Source organism: Grammomys surdaster, unplaced genomic scaffold, assembly GCF_004785775.1.
Source record: "Grammomys surdaster isolate TR1022 unplaced genomic scaffold, NIH_TR_1.0 125877, whole genome shotgun sequence".
NCBI classification, from domain to species: Eukaryota; Metazoa; Chordata; class Mammalia; order Rodentia; family Muridae; genus Grammomys; species Grammomys surdaster.
The window spans coordinates 73634-91628 of NW_021620702.1; the positions used below are offsets into that span (position 1 = coordinate 73634).

At 42.2% G+C, this 17995-nt stretch overlaps 1 protein-coding gene across 1 annotated transcript; it reads right to left on the reverse strand.

The window, feature by feature from the left end:
• Window positions 1-633: 633 nt before the first annotated feature.
• LOC114608157 (retinol dehydrogenase 16-like) lies at window positions 634-13544 on the reverse strand. The gene is made up of 4 exons (XM_028752119.1): window positions 13129-13544; window positions 3662-3920; window positions 2531-2694; window positions 634-2062 (listed from the first exon to the last, which is right to left on the reverse strand). The coding sequence occupies exons 1-4, from the start codon at window positions 13439-13441 to the stop codon at window positions 1845-1847; spliced, it is 954 nt and encodes a 317-aa protein (XP_028607952.1). The 5' UTR covers window positions 13442-13544; the 3' UTR covers window positions 634-1844.
• Window positions 13545-17995: the final 4451 nt, after the last annotated feature.

Here is a 17995-nt window from a genome sequence, read left to right on the forward strand (position 1 = left end):
TTTCTATTCCTGCATAAACATCATGACCAAGAAGCAAGTTGGGGAGAAAAGAATTTATTCAGCTTGCTATTGATCAGCAAGGGAAGTCATGACTGGAACTCAAGCAGGTCAGGAAGCAGGAGCTGATGCAGAGGCCATGGAGGGATGTTACTTACTGACTTGCTCCCACTGCCTTGCTCAGCTTGCTTTCCTATAGAACCCAACACTACCCAGCCCAGGGATGGTACCATCCACAAGAAGCTCTCCCTCCTTAATCATTAATTGGGGAAATGCCTTAAAGCTGGGTCTCATGGAAGTGTTTCCTTAACTGAAGCACTTTCTATGTGATAATTCCAATTTGTATCAAGTTACCACAAAAACAGCCAGTACACCAGCCATGCAATGAGACATCTCAAATAAAATTAGATAAAATATAATATAAACACATGTTTTTGGAGAAATGAAACAGCCATCAAAGAGCTTTCTACTCCTCTGTAGAACCCAAATTCATTTCCAAACACCTAAATTGTATGGCTGAAATCTTCTTATATCCAGTGGTCCTCATCTTCCTTCTCATCTCTGAGAATCCTCCCACGCATGTAACATAAAGGTACACACAAATAACAAAGGTAAAATGAATGACCAGGCACATGATATGGTAGAGGAATTTGTATTTTCATTAAATCAGAAATTACTGTTTATTTTCAAGTTTCTTCTGTGGCCCATTCGCCCCCACATTTCTACTGAGGAAAAAGGAATCAGACATCTATAGAAGTCCTTCCAAGGGCAAGTCTTTATTGAGCCCAGGATTCTCTGTCTCTTGCACAGATGCTTTCCCTGCTCAGCCTACTCTTGAGATTCACCAACCTGGTAGTAGGAAGACCCAGGTCTCAGAGGCCAAGGCAAGTTCAAGACCCTTGCTCATTTGCAAATATATTGTCCCAAAAATGAAAGACCAGTGTTGAGAAGGATACTGTCTACGTGGTCACTTAGTGAGTCTGCAGGGATCGATGGTCATTTAGTGAGTCTGCAGGAGTGGTGAGGCTGAGGCCTACAGGTAAATTCTATTCATGGACTTGCATGCACAGCCTTATGTGCTGTTGTAATGTTTTGAGTGGAGAGCAGTTGTTCCCACCTCAGTGGCTGGAAGGGATGAGACAGTCAAGAAATGCCTATTGGCCTGTGTCAACACTTCTGAGGACATTCCCCTTAACTCTGTGATCCAAACCCCACTAAATGGTAAAGCCTTACTTTAAATGGCAGAACACAGGAGATCACCTCATAGTTACTCAAAAAATAAGAAGACTCCCTCAAAAATGTAATGATTTTAAAATAAATAAAAAATTTGTGTTTCTATCCCATGTTGGATTCTCACCAACAGGGACTGAACCACCAACCCAGGGCCTGACAACCTGACTCTAGGGCATGAGCGATGGCATTATTAGTGAGTCTTCTCAGACCTCAGACCATGGTCACAGGTGACTTCAGAGCAGGGGCACCTCCATGCTACATAACGGTGGAAACTAGGAAGGGCATGTGCATTTCTTCAGAGGAGGACATAGGGCAGTGATTGGCACAAGCTGGTCCCAATTTCCTCATTCCTGTGGATCCACATGGTAGGCCATGATGCTGAGAGCCTGGGCAACAGCCAGCTCTTTTCTATCCGAATCCTTTGGCAGAATTCTTTGGCTATTTCTTTGATCATCATCAGTCCTAAGTAGTATTACAGGAAAATTAGGAGGATGAAGGATGTGTCCTAGAGCCCAGCATAATGACTTTCCTTTCTTGACCCTCTTAATTCTCCTGAAAATTCCCTCCCTTACACTCTACCTACATCTCCCTGACTATGCACATAAGTAAAGATTTTAGAGAGCTTTCTCAGACTTTGGAGAAGTCCAGTAGACAAAGGCATCCACAAGGGAGGTGGGCAGGTAGCTCAAGGGGAGGTAGAAAAGCTTGGCATCCCAACCAGCTGAGTATCGGGTGCGAGGGTGACAGGCAGTCAGAGCGTGCTCCATGCAGTCAGTCACCAAAGACAGGTCCTTGTTGCACATCTGGTCCAATCCGTTTAGCTTTTTCAGATCTATGCAGAATGAGAAATGATTAAGGTGGTCATTCAGCTGCCACCACTCCTGTCTGACTCAAGCATAGAGGAGAACTTCTGTTTCCTAAGTGGGAGAATCTATGTGTCTGAAACACAAGCCTAGATTGTTCCAGTTCCTCAGAAGGACCACAAAAATCTTCAAGGAAAATTATGCACTCAGACACGTGTATCACCACTGCTCGTGGAATGTACTGGTCTTATATCGCCACCCCCCCCCCCATCCCTGGCTTTGCTTACAGGCCAATGATCATGAGAGGATCAGAAAGAACAGAGCAGTATGTTTTAAAAAACAAGAACTCCTTTCTACCACATACACAAACTTCCCAAGGAAATAGGCCTAAACTACTGTTCATTGAGGATAAAGAGAAAGATGTTAGAACTGCTAAAATGAGCAGGGGGTTAAGCATTCAGAATTCTATGTAGCTTTGATCCTCAGATATCACTTACAGGATGCCAGATATTTCTCGCCGTAGGTCTCCCTGATTTCTGAGCTGGTCTGGTCCCACAGCATCTGGATATTTGAGCTTAATCTGGCACTATTGGTCACATCAGTTAGGAAGAAGCCTGGCTCTATAATAGCCACCTTCACCCCAAAATAGGAGAGCTCCCTCCTGCAAGACAGACAGATGTCAAGGTCTTTAGAGGTCTTTCAGTGAGAACACTTTAATAGGAAAACAGTAGCATGCCAAAAGGAGCCTGTGGTAAAAAAAAAAAAAAAAAAAAAAAAAAAAAAAAAGAAAGAAAGAAAGAAAGAAAGAAAGAAAGAAAGAAAGAAAGAAAGAAAGAAAGAAAGAAAGAAAGGAAGGAAGAAGGAAAGAAAGAAAAAGAAAAAAGAAAAAAGAAAAAGAAAATGCCACACCCTTTGGATCTGGGGTGTACAGAAAATGGAGAAGAATCTTGTGATAAGGGCATTACCTCTGTGCTCTTGTATATCACACTAAGTGTTTGTTGTGTGTAGCTCACTGCCCTAAAACTAAACATTCTGGTCTATGACACTGTGTAAGACCTTTCTCCAAGAGGTGCAGATGCAATGAATTCTAGTTCTTGTCCAAGTCATCTTAACCTCATGAGTAAGATTGCATCTGCCCCACATCTGTCCCCAGAAGCTCTCAGGACAGTTCGTCTTAGACTCCTCTCTCACTCTCTAAGTTACCATAGTCTTTAGGTCATGATAGAAGCACATCAGTTATACTAGAATGTGTTTATTATGGACTCTACAGGGTCCTGACATCTATCTCTGGAATTGAAAGAGATATTCAACCCAATTCAAATACATGCTCAGCATATAGATTTCAGGGGATTGGATTCTTGAACCAAAAATCTCACAGTTCCAAAACCATCACAGTATTGTTGTCCAATGTCCTCTCTCCTCCATAAAAGGACAAAATGAACTCAACTCATGCTTCTGTCATAACCTCTTAAAGAGACATGGAAATGTGCTGCCTAGAGAATGATTCAGTGAGGGGAAGATGAAAGAGACCCAAAACTCTGGTGTTCTCCTCATGATGGGGACTAAAAGAGTGTGACTAAATAAAAACCCTCCCAAAGCACCCCTTGAGTCCCCTTCCCTTACAGTACCTGAGGGAGTCTGAGAAGGCCTCTACACCATACTTGGAGATGCAGTAACCGCCACCAAAGAAAGACACTCGGCCAAAGATGCTGGCGACATTGACCACTCGGCCCCTTGCCTTCCTCACTAAGGGCAGCATGTTCAGTGTCACCTCAATCATGCCCAACAGGTTCACATCCAGTACAGTTGCAAAGTTCTGTTTGTTCATCCACTCATTGGGACCAAAGGGGATGGAGATGCCAGCGTTGTTGACCAGGCCCCAGAGTCCTAGAAACGGTGGCAAGAGATAGTCACACAACACAGGTTTAATTATGGATGAAATGCATATTCAACATAAGAATATTGTGACATGTTTACTGGACAATATGTTGCAATGACTAAGAGCAGGGTATCCACATGGCTGGGGAAAAGATGAGGGGGACTGCTGGCTCACAGCATGGATACCTTCATCTTTTAAGACTTTCTGGCCCCAGCTTTCTACCTGGGAGTCAGCCAGCAGTCCCTTATCACTTGCTAAGTTTAAGAACAGATAGCATAGGGGCTGGAGAGATGGCTCAGTGGTTAAGAGCACTGACTGCACTTCCAGAGGTCCTGAGTTCAAATCCCAGCAACCACATGGTGGCTCACAACCATCTGTAATGAGATCTGATGCCCTCTTCTGGTGTGTCTGAAGACAGCTACAGTGTATTCATATATAATAAATAAATCTTAAAAAAAAAAAAAGACCCTTTTAAAAAAAAAAAAAAAAAAAAAAGAACAGATAGCATAAAAACAGCTCACCTCTGTTAATCTGGAGACCATGAAAGTACATTTGTGTTGTACAACTTGAAGCCAACTCTAGAGATTTTTTTTCTCTTATTAGTTGTGATGGTTTGAATAAAAATAGCAGCAATAGGCTGATATATTTAAATGCTTGATCCTGAGAGTATGGCAGTGCTGGAAAGGGATTAAGAGGTGTGGCCCTTTTTGAAGTGGGTGTGGATGTGTTGAATTATATGGTAAACTAGGCTTGGGCTATCCCAGAGTCCTGCTGTTCTTGCTACCTGTAGATATAGTTGTTGAATCTCAGCTCCTTCTCTAGCACATGAGTGCCTAGAACCCCAATATTTCCTGATATGATGATAACAGTCAAAAGGTTTAACTCTTTGCAAGCCCAAACGCGATGTTTTATCTATAAGATTTACCATGATCGTGACAACTCTTTTTTTTTTTCAGTGCTCCTTTCCCATTGTCTGTGGGGTCATACTTATTTTTTTATTTATTTTAAAATCAAATCATAATTTTTACTTATTCACACGGGTTATAAACACAAAAAGGCAGAATGTGGGGAAGGGGATGACACTGGAGCATGGGTGTTCAGGGGGAATACAGATATCGTTCAGAACAGGGTATCGGGTGGGTGAAGGTTCAGGGGACAGGTCACCATGACTCTGCCTATGATTCACTTGTCTTTATCTAAGTTGGTACTATCCGCCAAGGCTACCTATTTACAAGGTCTATGACTACTCAGGATGGTAAATTTCCACAAAAGCAGCCTGTTTACAATAGCTTATAGCTATCTGTTTCAATGTTTTTCCACAGAGAACCAAGACGTTGTGTTACCATACATGTATGACAGGCCTATTGCTGATTTTAGGCCTATGGCTGATTTTAGGCCTTCAGTGTGTAAGCAGGGCTGCCCCTGACATCTCCTTCCTTTTCTAAGTATAGAAGGACTGTGGCGATTCTAATCTCGAAAAGGCGGGGATAGAGGCCTGACCTCCAGTGATTGAAGGGGACCTTGTAATGGCTCCAGTCCCCTTGCCATTGTCCAGTGAGGCATGAGGGCCGTACCCATCCCAATGTCTTTTTTCCTGGAGAGGGGATACTTTTGACTTTAACCCTTATGCAGTCAAGCTTGTCCCTCAGGGAACCCAGAGAGATATTTTTAACTTTTATTTATATTCTCTTGCAGTGCTTAGCCTCGCAGCCTAAGCAAGAATTCAGATCATGACAACTCTTCATAGAGCTAGAATTCTGACAGATAGTTGTATCTTTGCATTACTCTAAGTAGTTTACACACTGCTACCATTTCTTTCAAGGGACCATGAAAGGTTGTAATAAGGAAGAATTAGTTTCCAAATAATTCCTTATATGGTAATAAGAAAAGGTAGTCATAAACAAGAAGAGAAGGAACAGAGGAAAACACAAAGGTGAAAAACAAATAGGAGAAAAGAAAGAAAAGATAAAATCTCTGGAGGAAATTTCGTTGGGAAACAAACAATTGGAAACTTGATTGAGAGAGATTTGGAAAACAGAGATGTGCTTTTAGGCTCTGCTGAAGCTGGCCATGACATTAATAACAATCAACTCTCATTGTGGACAAAAATCTATATTGATGAAAATCATAATTGATCAACTCTCAATATTGATCAACAGCAATATTGATTATCACCAATATTGATCAACTCTCCTCATATGCTTACAAAACCCAATGTATTCTCTGTTTTTGTGAATACTTATCACAAGCTAGAGTCAACAGAGAGCAAGGAGCCTCAGTTGAGGAAATGCCTCCATAAGATGCAGCTATAGAGCATTTTCTCAATTACTGATCTTCTAAGGAGGGTCCAGTCCATTGTGGGTGGGGCCATACCTGGGAAGCTGTTGTGGGTTCTATAAGAAAGCAGGCTGTGAAAACCATATGGAGTAAGCCAGTAAGCAGCAACTATCCATGACTTCTGCATCAGCTCCTGAATCCAGGACCATTCCCAATTTGAGTTATGTCCTGAGTTCCATTAATGATGAACAGTGATGTGGTAGTGTAACCTAAATAAACCCATTCCTAGAATAACTTGTTTTTGGTCCTGATGTTTTGTTGCAGCAGTAAAAATCCTAAGACACCCAGGGAAAGGATAAGGGAGGAGACAATCTTTGCTAATAACCAACAGGACATATTTTCCACTGTCAACCTGAACACATGGCATTCTCTTTATCATCAAACCACAGGTGGCCCTCACTCATCCCTTTGGCCTTTAAGTCATGGATCTTCAAGGAACCACTCTGAAAGGCCTACAAATAAACACCATATCTCCATAGTCAATTTCTGTGCAGGGTGAATGGGAGACTAGCTGATTGAGATTAAGATCAGCATTTGTTGATGTTAAAACCTTGGTTCAAATAAGTCATCTGCATCCTTGGTTCAAAATCATGACTTGTGTTTCTATAGACACATAATCTCTAATCGAAAATGGTTTTGTCAGCTTAGATGGGGACAAGCGAGTCATAGGCAGAGTCATGGTGACTTGTCCCCTGAACCTTCACCCACCCGGTTCTGAAGATATCTGTATTCCCCCTGAGCCCCCGCACTCCAGTGTCATTCCCCTCCCCATGTCCTGCCTTTCTATGATTATACCCCTGTGTGAATTAATTATGATTTGAGAAAAAAATAAAAACTAAAAAAAAGAATGAAAATGGTTTTGTACAGTCTTGAAAAACCATATGAAGAACTAAGTCTGTAGAAGCTTCCTAAAACACATATATGAAGGAATTTCAGGAGAGTCATCAAATGATTTCCAAGTGGAAATCAAATGCCAACAAGTAAAACCTTCACTGCCAATAACGGATCACATTTTGTCACTGCCCCCCCCAAAAAAAAGACCATAGAGACTCTCCTCTGGCTTAGTCAGGGTTTTAGTGCTATGTACAGACACCATGACCAAACCAACTCTTAGACAACATTTAATTGTGGCTGGATACAGGTTAAGAAATTCAGTCCATTATCATCAAGGTGGGAGCATGGCAGTATCCAGGCAGACATGGGACAAGAGTAGAGGAGGTGAGAGTCTCACCTCTCCTTTGGAAAGCACCTAAGGGAAGACTGGCTTTCAGGCAGCTAGGATGAGGGTTTTAAATATCAAGCCCACAGTGGTACACCTATTCCATAACGGCTACACCTCAAAATAGTGTCACTCCCTGGGCTAGGCATACTCAAACCAAGACAGCTCCCAAACCCCCATTACAGGCTTCGCTAAAGGCTACTAGCTGCTCTCTAAACATGATGGTAAGGCTATTTATAACTGTGGTGGTTTGAATATACTAGGCTCATTGATTGGTGCTATTAGGAGGTATGGTCCTGTTGGAAGAAGACATTCACTGTGGTCATAGGATATATGTGAGATGTAAGATACTCATCCTAGATCCATGGAAGCCAATCTTCTCCAGTCTGCCTTCTGAACAAGATATAGCACTCACAGCTCATCCTACACCATGACAGCCTAGATGCTGCCAGGGTCCTGCCTTCAAAATGGACTAAATATCTGACCCTTTAAGCCAGTTGCAATTAAGTGTTGTCCTTCTAAGAGTTGCCTTGGACATGGTGTCTGTTCATATCAGTAACCCTAAGACAGAAGTTGGTACCAGGTCTGTGGTGTTTCTGTGGTAAGCCACACCAAGCTGTCATGTAGAAGAATGTGGATTTTGGGACTTTGGGTTTGGAAAGCAGGGAATACGTTAAAAGGAGACTCATGATTAATGGCTTATCTTTGTAAGAATATGGAAAAATTTGTTGATGTGTATGATTCTAACCTTGGGATCCTGGCTCTGGATGTTTCAGAGGAGAAGAATTATAATATGTGACTGAGAGACTGTTTTGGGGATACTTGGTGTAGAATGTGGATCCTCTTTGTCCTTGCCTGAAGAGTCTAACTTAAGCTAAAGTGAAAAGATTTACATTAATTTCATTGACAAAAGAAATCTCAACAAAGCCCAAGAGAGACTTTGTTCCCTGGTTAAATCTCATGATGAGCATTTTGGGCAGGAATACAAGCATGAAAAGGAAAAATATAAAATGTATAGTTCAAGTAATAAAAGGACAAATGAAATGAAATGAAATGAAATGAAATGAAATGAAATGAAATGAAATGAAAGTGAGTTTTGTACTCAAGGAGATAAACAGATTAAGGAAGTGGTTACTTTAGGGCAAGATCTTACCCAGCTAATCATACTGTTAATGTGTTTGCCATTGAATAAGGAATCATATGATATTAGGTGATATCATTACTTGGTTACTCTTTTCATTTAGATTTTATATCTAGAGTAAACTACAATCCAGAAATGAAAGACACAGACTTTTGATCTGAATCTTGAGGAACAGTGGCCATGAAAAGCTTAGGCCTAGTCAGGTTAGTACATGCCTTTATTTCCCAAAGTTTGTGTCAAGCAGATCTCTGAGTTCAGTGCCAGCCAGGGACATAGCAAGTTCTAGTTTAAGAAAAGTTTAAATCCCGATATCCAGGAAAGCCAAGGTTAAAAAGTAAGGAGTCTGTAACACAGAAAACTGGTAATAGAATAAGGGGGCCATGTTCCAGGCCCAGTAAGCAGCAGAACTCAGTAGTTTCTGCCATTTAGCTCTGACTATGGAGTCAAGAATAGAAGAGAATACTGGAACAGTTGTTGATTGTTACCTTGATCTAAGAAATTAGTGGTCATTGAGAAGAGACCAACATCATTAAGGTGTAATATTCTGGCAAGATTTTTCTGAGAGCACAAAGAAGCTATGTTCTAGATACAGTCAAGGTTGAACTTTGTGATGCAGCTGGACTTGGTAATGTGTAAGAATTAGCCAGGTGGTAATAGTTTTGAAGGTATAAAGGGATCATGGAGAACAGCTGAGACTTGTCACTGTGAGAGTCTAGGGAAGTCCATTGGTGAAGGTACAGCCTCAATTACAGTTGATGATGCAGGAATGAAGCAATCATGCAATGAAGTTGAGGCTTGGCATAGTGAAGAGAGCCCATGAGAGATTATTGGTGAAGCCTAGTTTCAGCAGAAGACCCCAGTGTAGTAGAGATGTCAGTGCCATAAGATAACGAAGAACAGCAGCATCAGTGAATTAGTCAACCAGAGCCTAGAGTTCAACAGAAAGCAGAGCTTCATATGTGATTCAAGCCCTTCAGAAGAGCCCAGAAGACCATGGGTGAATCTGACATATTGGAACAAAAAGCTATAATATTGAGAAAGCCTTGGAGACCCCAAGATGTTCAAGATGCCAGAGTCATAGAATATCTGCTGAGGAAAATTGCTAACAGGGAGTAGAACCAGCCAATGAGAAAGAAGTTTGTTGTAATCAACAAAAAAATGAAGAAGGATTTGGATACCTAAAGATGGCTTTGATATCAGATACAGAGATGCACAGTTTAAACTTTGCTCAGCTGTTTTCCGGTATAGCTTCAAGGTCTACAGTTAAGAGAAAGCACGAATCTCAGAAGACACTTTGAACTATGTACTTTTAACAATATTGAGACTGTTACACACTATTGCGACTTATGAAGTTGGAATAAATGTATTTAGTATTATCATATGTTGAGGTATGTGTTTAGACATACCATAGACTCATGTGTTTGAACAAGACTATAAAGGTCAGGGAGTGTCACTATTAGGGGATGTGGCCTTGCTGGAGTAGGTGTGGCCTTGTTGTAGGAAGTGTGTCACTGTGGGCACAGGCTTGAAGACCCTTATTCTAGCTTCCTGGAAGCCAATCTTTGGTTTTCCTTCAGAACAAGATGTAGAACTCTCAGCTCCTCCTACATCATGCCTGCCCAGATGCTTCCATGCTACTACCTTGATAATATACTGAGTGTCTGAACCTGTAAGCCAGCCGCAATTAAATTTTGTCCTTTCAGTTCTTAAGAGTTGTGTTGGTCTTGGTGTCTGTTCACAATAGTAAAACCCTAACTAAGTCAATAGATGAAGTCTGTAATATCTGATGTCACCCAACTGAGAGAAGGCAAGATGGTGTCCAACTAAAAGCTTCACTGCTACGAATTAGCATGTCAGGTGCCAAAAGGAACACTGGATACTCCCAGAGGAGAAAAATAGTCATTAATATTACCAAGGCAAAAGCCCTGTCTGTAATCTATCACAGTGACCTGCCTTTAAGACATACTGTTCCATAAGGCACCAAAGTCATGGGTGTAACCAAACACTTTTCATTAGATTGAAGGTGTGATTTCTGAGTTGGAATCCATAATGACACTACTAGAGTGGCCAAGAACCTGAGACTAGATAAGTCATGGTTCTATGGGAAAACTGAACATTATTATTTTTCTAAGGGAACACACAGTAACAAGACTCTTAATGCATATTACTAGCAACACTCAAAGTTCAGTGACTTGATCAATCTCCATCTGGAAAAATGTGCCTTGCAATAGACAAGAATAAACACAGAGACACACAAGTGGCCAATGTGTAGACAGGAAGAGACCCTGGCACACTCAGACATCTATGAGGATGAGGAGGCAGAAACATGGTAAGAGCCAGAGGTGATGGGTGACTCCAAGGAGACTGTCTTCCTGACACAACAGGACTGCTGCTCACATGAACTCACAGAGACTGTGGAAGCACACATAAGACCTGCACAGTCAAAAGGGGACAGTGACCCAGCACTGAGGAGGGAAAGTGGACACATGGTCTAACCTCTAAGCAAGAAGCTATTTGTAACTGATAACTGCTGTCCAAACAAGAACAGTTTTCTGCACCGTAGTGTCAATGGTGTCTTGGAGGCATTTTATTGTGCACTGTATGAAGAGTCAAACGCTGATTTCTGTGTCCACTGCATCTGGTTACAATCCTTATTCAGAGAATATCAAGGTACAATCTTGTGTAAACAACAGCTTTACAACTGTACCCTGAAGTATTAATAAAGTGCTTAATAACCAATGACTGAGTAGGGGAGAGAAAAGGCTGGACTTCTCTCTGCCAAGGGAGGGACCTAGGGAAGAGGAAGTACGGATTAACCACCTGCAAAGAGTCTAGGAGACACCATGAGAAAACACCTGGAGGAGAGAAAGCCTTAAATGCAGTATCTCCATGATTTTGACTGGAAGCTTGGTATATTAGAGTGTTGAAATGAGTAATATTGTTCAGTAATTCTGCCTGTTAAGAATGTTAAATAAATAATTTAGTCCGGTCTCAATTACTTGACAGCTAGCTAGGTAAAAAGAAAACTGTAACACTCTTATTATAAAGGTACACACAGAGCTTTGCACGGAATAGTTGTTGGTTTCCATGAACTAAAATCCATGAAACATTTGGAGGAAGGATAGCCTAAATTTTTTTTCATTCTGATTTGTGGCTTTTTTGCTTGTCTCTATTTGTTTCTTTTTTGTTATTGGTTTGTTTGTTTGTTTGTTTGTTTGTTTGTTCATGTTACCTTTCATTGGGGGTTATTGTTTTGTCTTTGTTTTTTCAGACAGAGAGAAGGAGAGACATAAAGAATATAAAATGTGTGACTGGGACATGGGGAGGATTTGGGAGTAGATGAAGAAAGGGAAACATGACCTAAATGTTTGCAGGAAAAGATTTAATGAAAATATGCAAAACAGATATTTTAATTCTAGGATCCCAAAATGCACATGCTTGAAGATTCAGAATGGACTAGAAGTATCACAAGACACTTCTTAGGACAATAAAACAAGTTGATCCTGGTGGCACTTTCTGGCAATGCCAACAGGAAGGAACTGAGGAACAGATTCATCAGATGGTGACCAGCTCCATATCTACAACCCTGTGTCAAAAACACGAGTCAGAACAGAAAGAGAACACAAAATACCCAGTGCCAATGCCTGCTAAGTGTAATAAGGGGTGCTTAAGGGTCAAGTTATTGTATTTCATTGAATGTTATTATTGTAATTAAAGATCCTTAAGTGGTAAAGTGGTCAAAAAGCTTACATTTTTAAAGTGGAAAGAAAGCACATACAGTAAACATACAGGTCAATGTGTTACTACTTTTTATCCACTGAATAGTAAATCATACATTAGTTATAGTTTGACATGACTACAGTTTAGAATAATAACTGTTTCCAATTCATTTTTATATAAATTTGTCTTTTAAATAATAATACAAATAGTGGAGAAAGACAAAGAGAGAAAGCAATTCACAGGCAGTGTGTTTGTGTGTGTGTGTGTGTGTGTGTGTGTGTGTGTTTCTGTGTAGAAGAGAGAGACTACATGCTAGCTTTTTCTCTCCTGAGGCATTCCTTGACTTTGAGCCTAAGAATAGCAATGATTTTGGCTCTCCCTGTGAAGGTGCACAGGTAGTGCATAAGAACATGTTGCAGAACTGAGAAAGCAGGTGCACTCTGGCCCATAACCTTCACATAAAGACCAAGCCCCAGGAACCCAGGGGTCTCCTTCCTCCTCACTGTCTCTAACCTTGGAAACGGCAGGCAACAGTCCAGTCTTTTTTCATACAAAAACAAAGAGGACAGAGAATAATATGGACATAAAAACTTCCCAAGGCACCAGCTGTTCAAAGAATACAGACCTTAGAGAAGTCAGTGTAGAGGTAAGAGGACAGACTGATGTGCTAGAGAGGGACAGACTCTGCAGTGACTCCAACGCCACCATGACCCCACCAGGAATCATTTCAGGACTACACAAGCCTTCCCTTTACCCACTAAGAGAAAACCAACAAAACACACAGGAATCTCAATGGTACCTCTGTTCCCAACACGCTCCTTCACCCACTGAGTGGCTGTCACAATACTCTCTGACTTGGTGACATCAAGGATCACTGTCTCCAGCCTCTCAGATGTCTTGCTCCTCAGCTGCTCGGCTCCCTCCTCCATCAGACATGCAGCCAGCACCCTCATGCCTCTCCTGTCCAGCTGTCTGGCCAGCAGGTTCCCAAAGCCGGAGTCACAGCCAGTGATGAAGACATACTTGTCATGGAGATGGCCCACCACCTGCCTCTCCCTGAATAAGCGCAGGAGCATCCACAAGCCCACAACTGCCACCAGGTAGAGCCACATGGCATGGAGAAGTCAAGTAGACAGAGAAATACTCTTAGTTAAAATGAACCCGGCATCTGCTCACACAGGCAGGCGTAGGCATGGAGGACTCCAGCCTTGTGGGGTGAAGTCCTCTGCATTTCCTATAATTATTGATGCCTCATATCTCTGGTCTTTGACCTGTTTTTGAACAGCAGAAGTATAATGCCCTTTGGCTCTCCCTGTCTCGCTGCCAAGTAAAATACCACTGACTGTTCAATAACACAGGCCTATTGTCTTAGGATCTTTGAGTCCAGGACCCATGTGGGAGTACAAGTGAATGTCATTACACAGGTCCCATGCTCCAGTTCCAGGCTCCACTTGTGTCCCTTGCATCTTGCACTCTGGAGTCACAAATCAGAATGTTGTGAACATAATGATAACCTATTGGTGACCTGCAATTGGAATCAGCACAACTTACAGGAGAAGACAGGGAGACCTGGTTTCCTCCTAATACAGCAGCTCATAAAAAAGTAGAAGGGCCAGACCCAAATATGGAGTCCTTCTGTGTCCCTTTGAGTACACTGGCTTCTCCCAACAAGGAAACCTGGGAGAGGAGGAAAGGAGGCTCCTCTAGAAATGTTGCAGGCAGCCTGGGATTGCCTTACAAGATACTTCCTGCTGATTACACATTGTTCTGTCTCATTATGATGTTCTTGAGCATCTACCCATGCATAGAGCTGTACATCTGTTCTGGGTGCTGCCCCTTCCCCTGTGGATCCAGCTTGATTCTACACAGCAGACTGAAATGTGTCCAGCCTCCTGAGCAGGGCTCTCACAGGCTAAAAGGTGCAGAGATGCTGTTGGATTACTACAGTGTGATTAATGTAATGAAAAAGACAATAAGGCTAGACATTAAGTTGATGGTCATCCGTTTGTCTTAGTCAGGGTCACTATTCCTGCACAAACATCATGACCAAGAAGCAAGTTGTGTTGAAAAGGGTTTATTCAGCTTGCATTTTCATTTTGCTGTTCATCACCAAAGGAAGTCAGGACTGGAACTCAAGCAGATCAGGAAGCAGAAAATGATGTCAAAGACCATGGAGGGATGTTACTGGCTTGCTTACACTGACTTGCTCAGCTTGCTTTTCTATAGAACCCAAGACTACCAGATGATGGCATGACCTACAAGAGCCTCTCCCTTTTTGGTAACTAACTGAGAAAATACCTTACAGCTGGATCTCATGGAGGCATTTCAACTGTAGCTTCTTTCTCTGTGATAATTCCAACTTGTGTCAAGTTGACCCAAAACCAGTCAGTACAATTGACCCCTTTTTAGCTTGACACACAAACACATTATGATTAAGCCTCAACCCTTACTTTCTTGTTCATGCCTAAGATCTAAATAACTTTAACAGTCCCACAGTCATTGCAAATTCTTACATATTAACATTTCAATCTCTTTAAAATATCCAATGTCTTTTAAAATTCAAAGTCTTTTTACAATTAAAAGTCTCATAACTGTGGGCTCCACTGAAATACTTTCTACCTTCAAGAGGGAAAAATATCAGGGCACACTCACAATCAAAAGCAAAAATTAAACTCAAACTGGCCAACCTCCAGAATCCCACTCAATATCTTCTGGGCTTCTCCAGGGGCTTTTGTCACTTCTCCAGTCCTGCTCTTTGTCGGACACTGTGGAGAGCCGCATAGTGCTGCGCCCTTAAGATGGCGTCGTCGGTCTCCGCCTTCTGCCACCTGCTGGCAAGGACTCTTAGGAGTAGACAAGTCCTTGCCACCTGCTGGCAAGGACTCTTAGGAGTAAACAACTCCTTATTTGGCTGTGGCTGGTGATCTGGCTTGTCTCCCTGTGTGTGTGTGTGTGTGTGTGTGTGTGTGTGTGTGTGTGTGTGTGTACCTATCTGCTGTTGCCACGTGGAAGACGGAGGTTGGCTATTCCTAGAGTACTTAAGCCTGGGAGACGCTTCCCCCAGGGTCATCAGTCAGAAGATTGTTCAAGGGTCCTGAATAAACTGCTTGGAGAAGAGCTCTCACGTTGCGTCTTCCTTGCTGGTCGAGGGTGGATGCGACAGGACACACCTTTTCTTCTAGGCTCAAGCTGCCTGTACTCCACTGCTGCTGCTGCTGTTCTTGGTGATCATCTCATGGTACTGACATCCACAAAACACTACTGTCTTCCACTGTAACTAAGCTTTATCAATAGCCTCTCATAGGCTCTCTTCATGGTGCCAAGCCTCATCTCCTTTGCATGACCCCTTCAGTCCTGGGCCATCAATTGCAATTGAAGTTGCACCTTCTTCACAACTGGCCTTCCTTGACTTCTCACAGTGCCGAGCCTCAGCTGTTCTTCATGACCCCTTTATGCCTTCAAAATTAGTACCACCTGGGTGATTCTTACACATTACCAAGTCCAGACACAGTACAAGGTACAACCTTGGATATCCCTGGAACACAGCCTCTGTGCTCTCAGACAACACTTCCCAGAAGATTCCACCTCAGTGATGCTGGTCTCTTCTTAATCACCACTAATTTCTTAGCTCCAGCTAACCAGCATCAGTAGTGCCAGTAATGCAAAGGGTTTGTTTCAGTCGTGCTGGTATCTTGTTAATCACAGCTGATTCTTCTGCAACAGCTAACCAAACCAAAGAATCTTCACACTCAAAATAGCCTCAGCCCTGATAAGACCCTTTATGTTCCCTCTGAAATTTCACAAGTCAGGACTCCATTGTTTGCACTGTTCTCAACATGATCTTCCAAGTGCCTATAGAACATCCCAAAGAACTCTTAACACTGGATGAATCTTCTGTCCAAAGTTCGAAAGTCCTTCCACAGTCCTTCCCAAAACATGGCCAGATTATCTCAGGAACACCCCACTCCTGGTACCAATTTGTCTTAGTCAGGGTTTCTATTCCTGCACAAATATCATGACCAAGAAGCAAGTTGGGGTGGAAAGAGTTTATTCAACTTACACTTCCACGTTGCTATTTATCACCAAAGGAAATCAGAACTGGAACTCAAGCAGGTCAGGAAGAAGGAGCTGATGCAGAGGACATGGAAGGATGTTACTCACTGGCTTGCTTCCCCTGGCTTGCTCAGCTTGCTATTTTATAGAAGCCAAGACTACCAGACCAGGGATGAAACCACCCACAAGATACGCTCCCCCTTAGATAACTTATTAAGAAAATGCCTTACACCTGAATCTCATGGAGGCATTTTCTGAACTGAAGCTCCTTTCTCTGTGATAACCCCAGGTTGTGTCAAGTTGACATAAAACCAGCAAGTACACCTTCCATGTAGTGAGACATCTTAAAATAAAGTGAGGCTAAATATAATATAAGTACATGTTTTGGAGAAAAGAGTCAAACATCAAGAGCACTTTCTGCTCTTATGGAGAACCCAAATTCATTTCCTGACATCCACATTGTATGGCTGAAAACTTCTTGTAAACATTGGTCCTCATCTTCCTTCTCTTCTCTGAGGATCCACCCACACATGTAACATACAGCTACACACACATAAGCTCAAAGGTCCTAAAACAAAGATTTCAAAATAACATAAGTAAAGTGAATGACCAGGCACATGATTGGTTAAAAGAATTTCTATTTTAATTAAACCAGAAATTAGTGTTTATTTACAAGTTTCTCCTGTGGCCACTTGGCCCTCACTTTCTACTGAGAGAAGAGAATTCAGGCATCTATGAAAGTTTATCCAAGGGCATGTCTCTACTGAGCCCAGGATGCTCTGTCTCTTGCACACATGCTTTACCTGCTCAGACTACTCTTGAGATTCATCAACCTAGCAGCAGGAAGACCCAGGGCTCAGAGGCCATGGCACATTCAAGACCCTTGCTCCTTTGCAAATATGTAGTCCCAAAAATGAAAGACCAGTGTTGAAAAGGCTGTCTACATGGTCCCTTCGTGAGTCTGAAAGGAAGGATGGTGACTTAATGAATCTGCATGAAGGAGTGGTGAGTCTGCAGCCTACAGGTAAATTCTATTCATGGACTTGCATGCATAGTGTTAAGCCTTATGAGTTGTTGTTAATATTTGATTTGAGAAAAGTTGTTCCCACCTCAGTTGCTGTGAGACATGAGACAGTCAAGGAAAGCCTGCTGGCCTGTGCCACCTCTACTTAGGACATTCCTCTTATCTCTGTGATCCAAACCCCACTAAATGGTAAAACCATAGTTTAAATGTCAGATCACAGGAGATCACCTCATATTTGCTCAAAACATAAGAAAAGTCCCCCCCCCACCAAAAAAAACAATGATTTTAAAATAAAAAAAAAAATTAGTGTCTCCATCCCATGCTGGATTCTCACCAACAGAAACTCAAAACAACCACCCAGGGCCTGTCAAACTGATTCAAGGGCATGAGTGATGGGATTATTAGTGACTCCTCTCAGACCCGAGATCATGGTCACAGGGGACTTCAGAACAGGAACACTTCCATGCTATATAAGAGTAGAAACTAGGCAGAGCATATGCATTTCCTTCAGAGGAGGACATAGGGCAGTGATTGGCACAAGCTGGTCTGAACTTTCTCATTTCTGACGATCCACATGACAGGCCATGAT

Bases quoted from the DNA above. Each gene is read 5' to 3' on its own strand.
- LOC114608157 (XM_028752119.1), bottom strand. From the start codon at position 13,441: ATGTGGCTCTACCTGGTGGCAGTTGTGGGCTTGTGGATGCTCCTGCGC. The intron at 3,921-13,128 runs GTACCATTGAGA...CACCGTTTCTAG, and splicing joins GGAGCGTGTTGGGAACAGAG to GACTCTGGGGCCTGGTCAAC. The intron at 2,695-3,661 runs GTACTGTAAGGG...TCTGTCTTGCAG, and splicing joins GCCTTCTCAGACTCCCTCAG to GAGGGAGCTCTCCTATTTTG.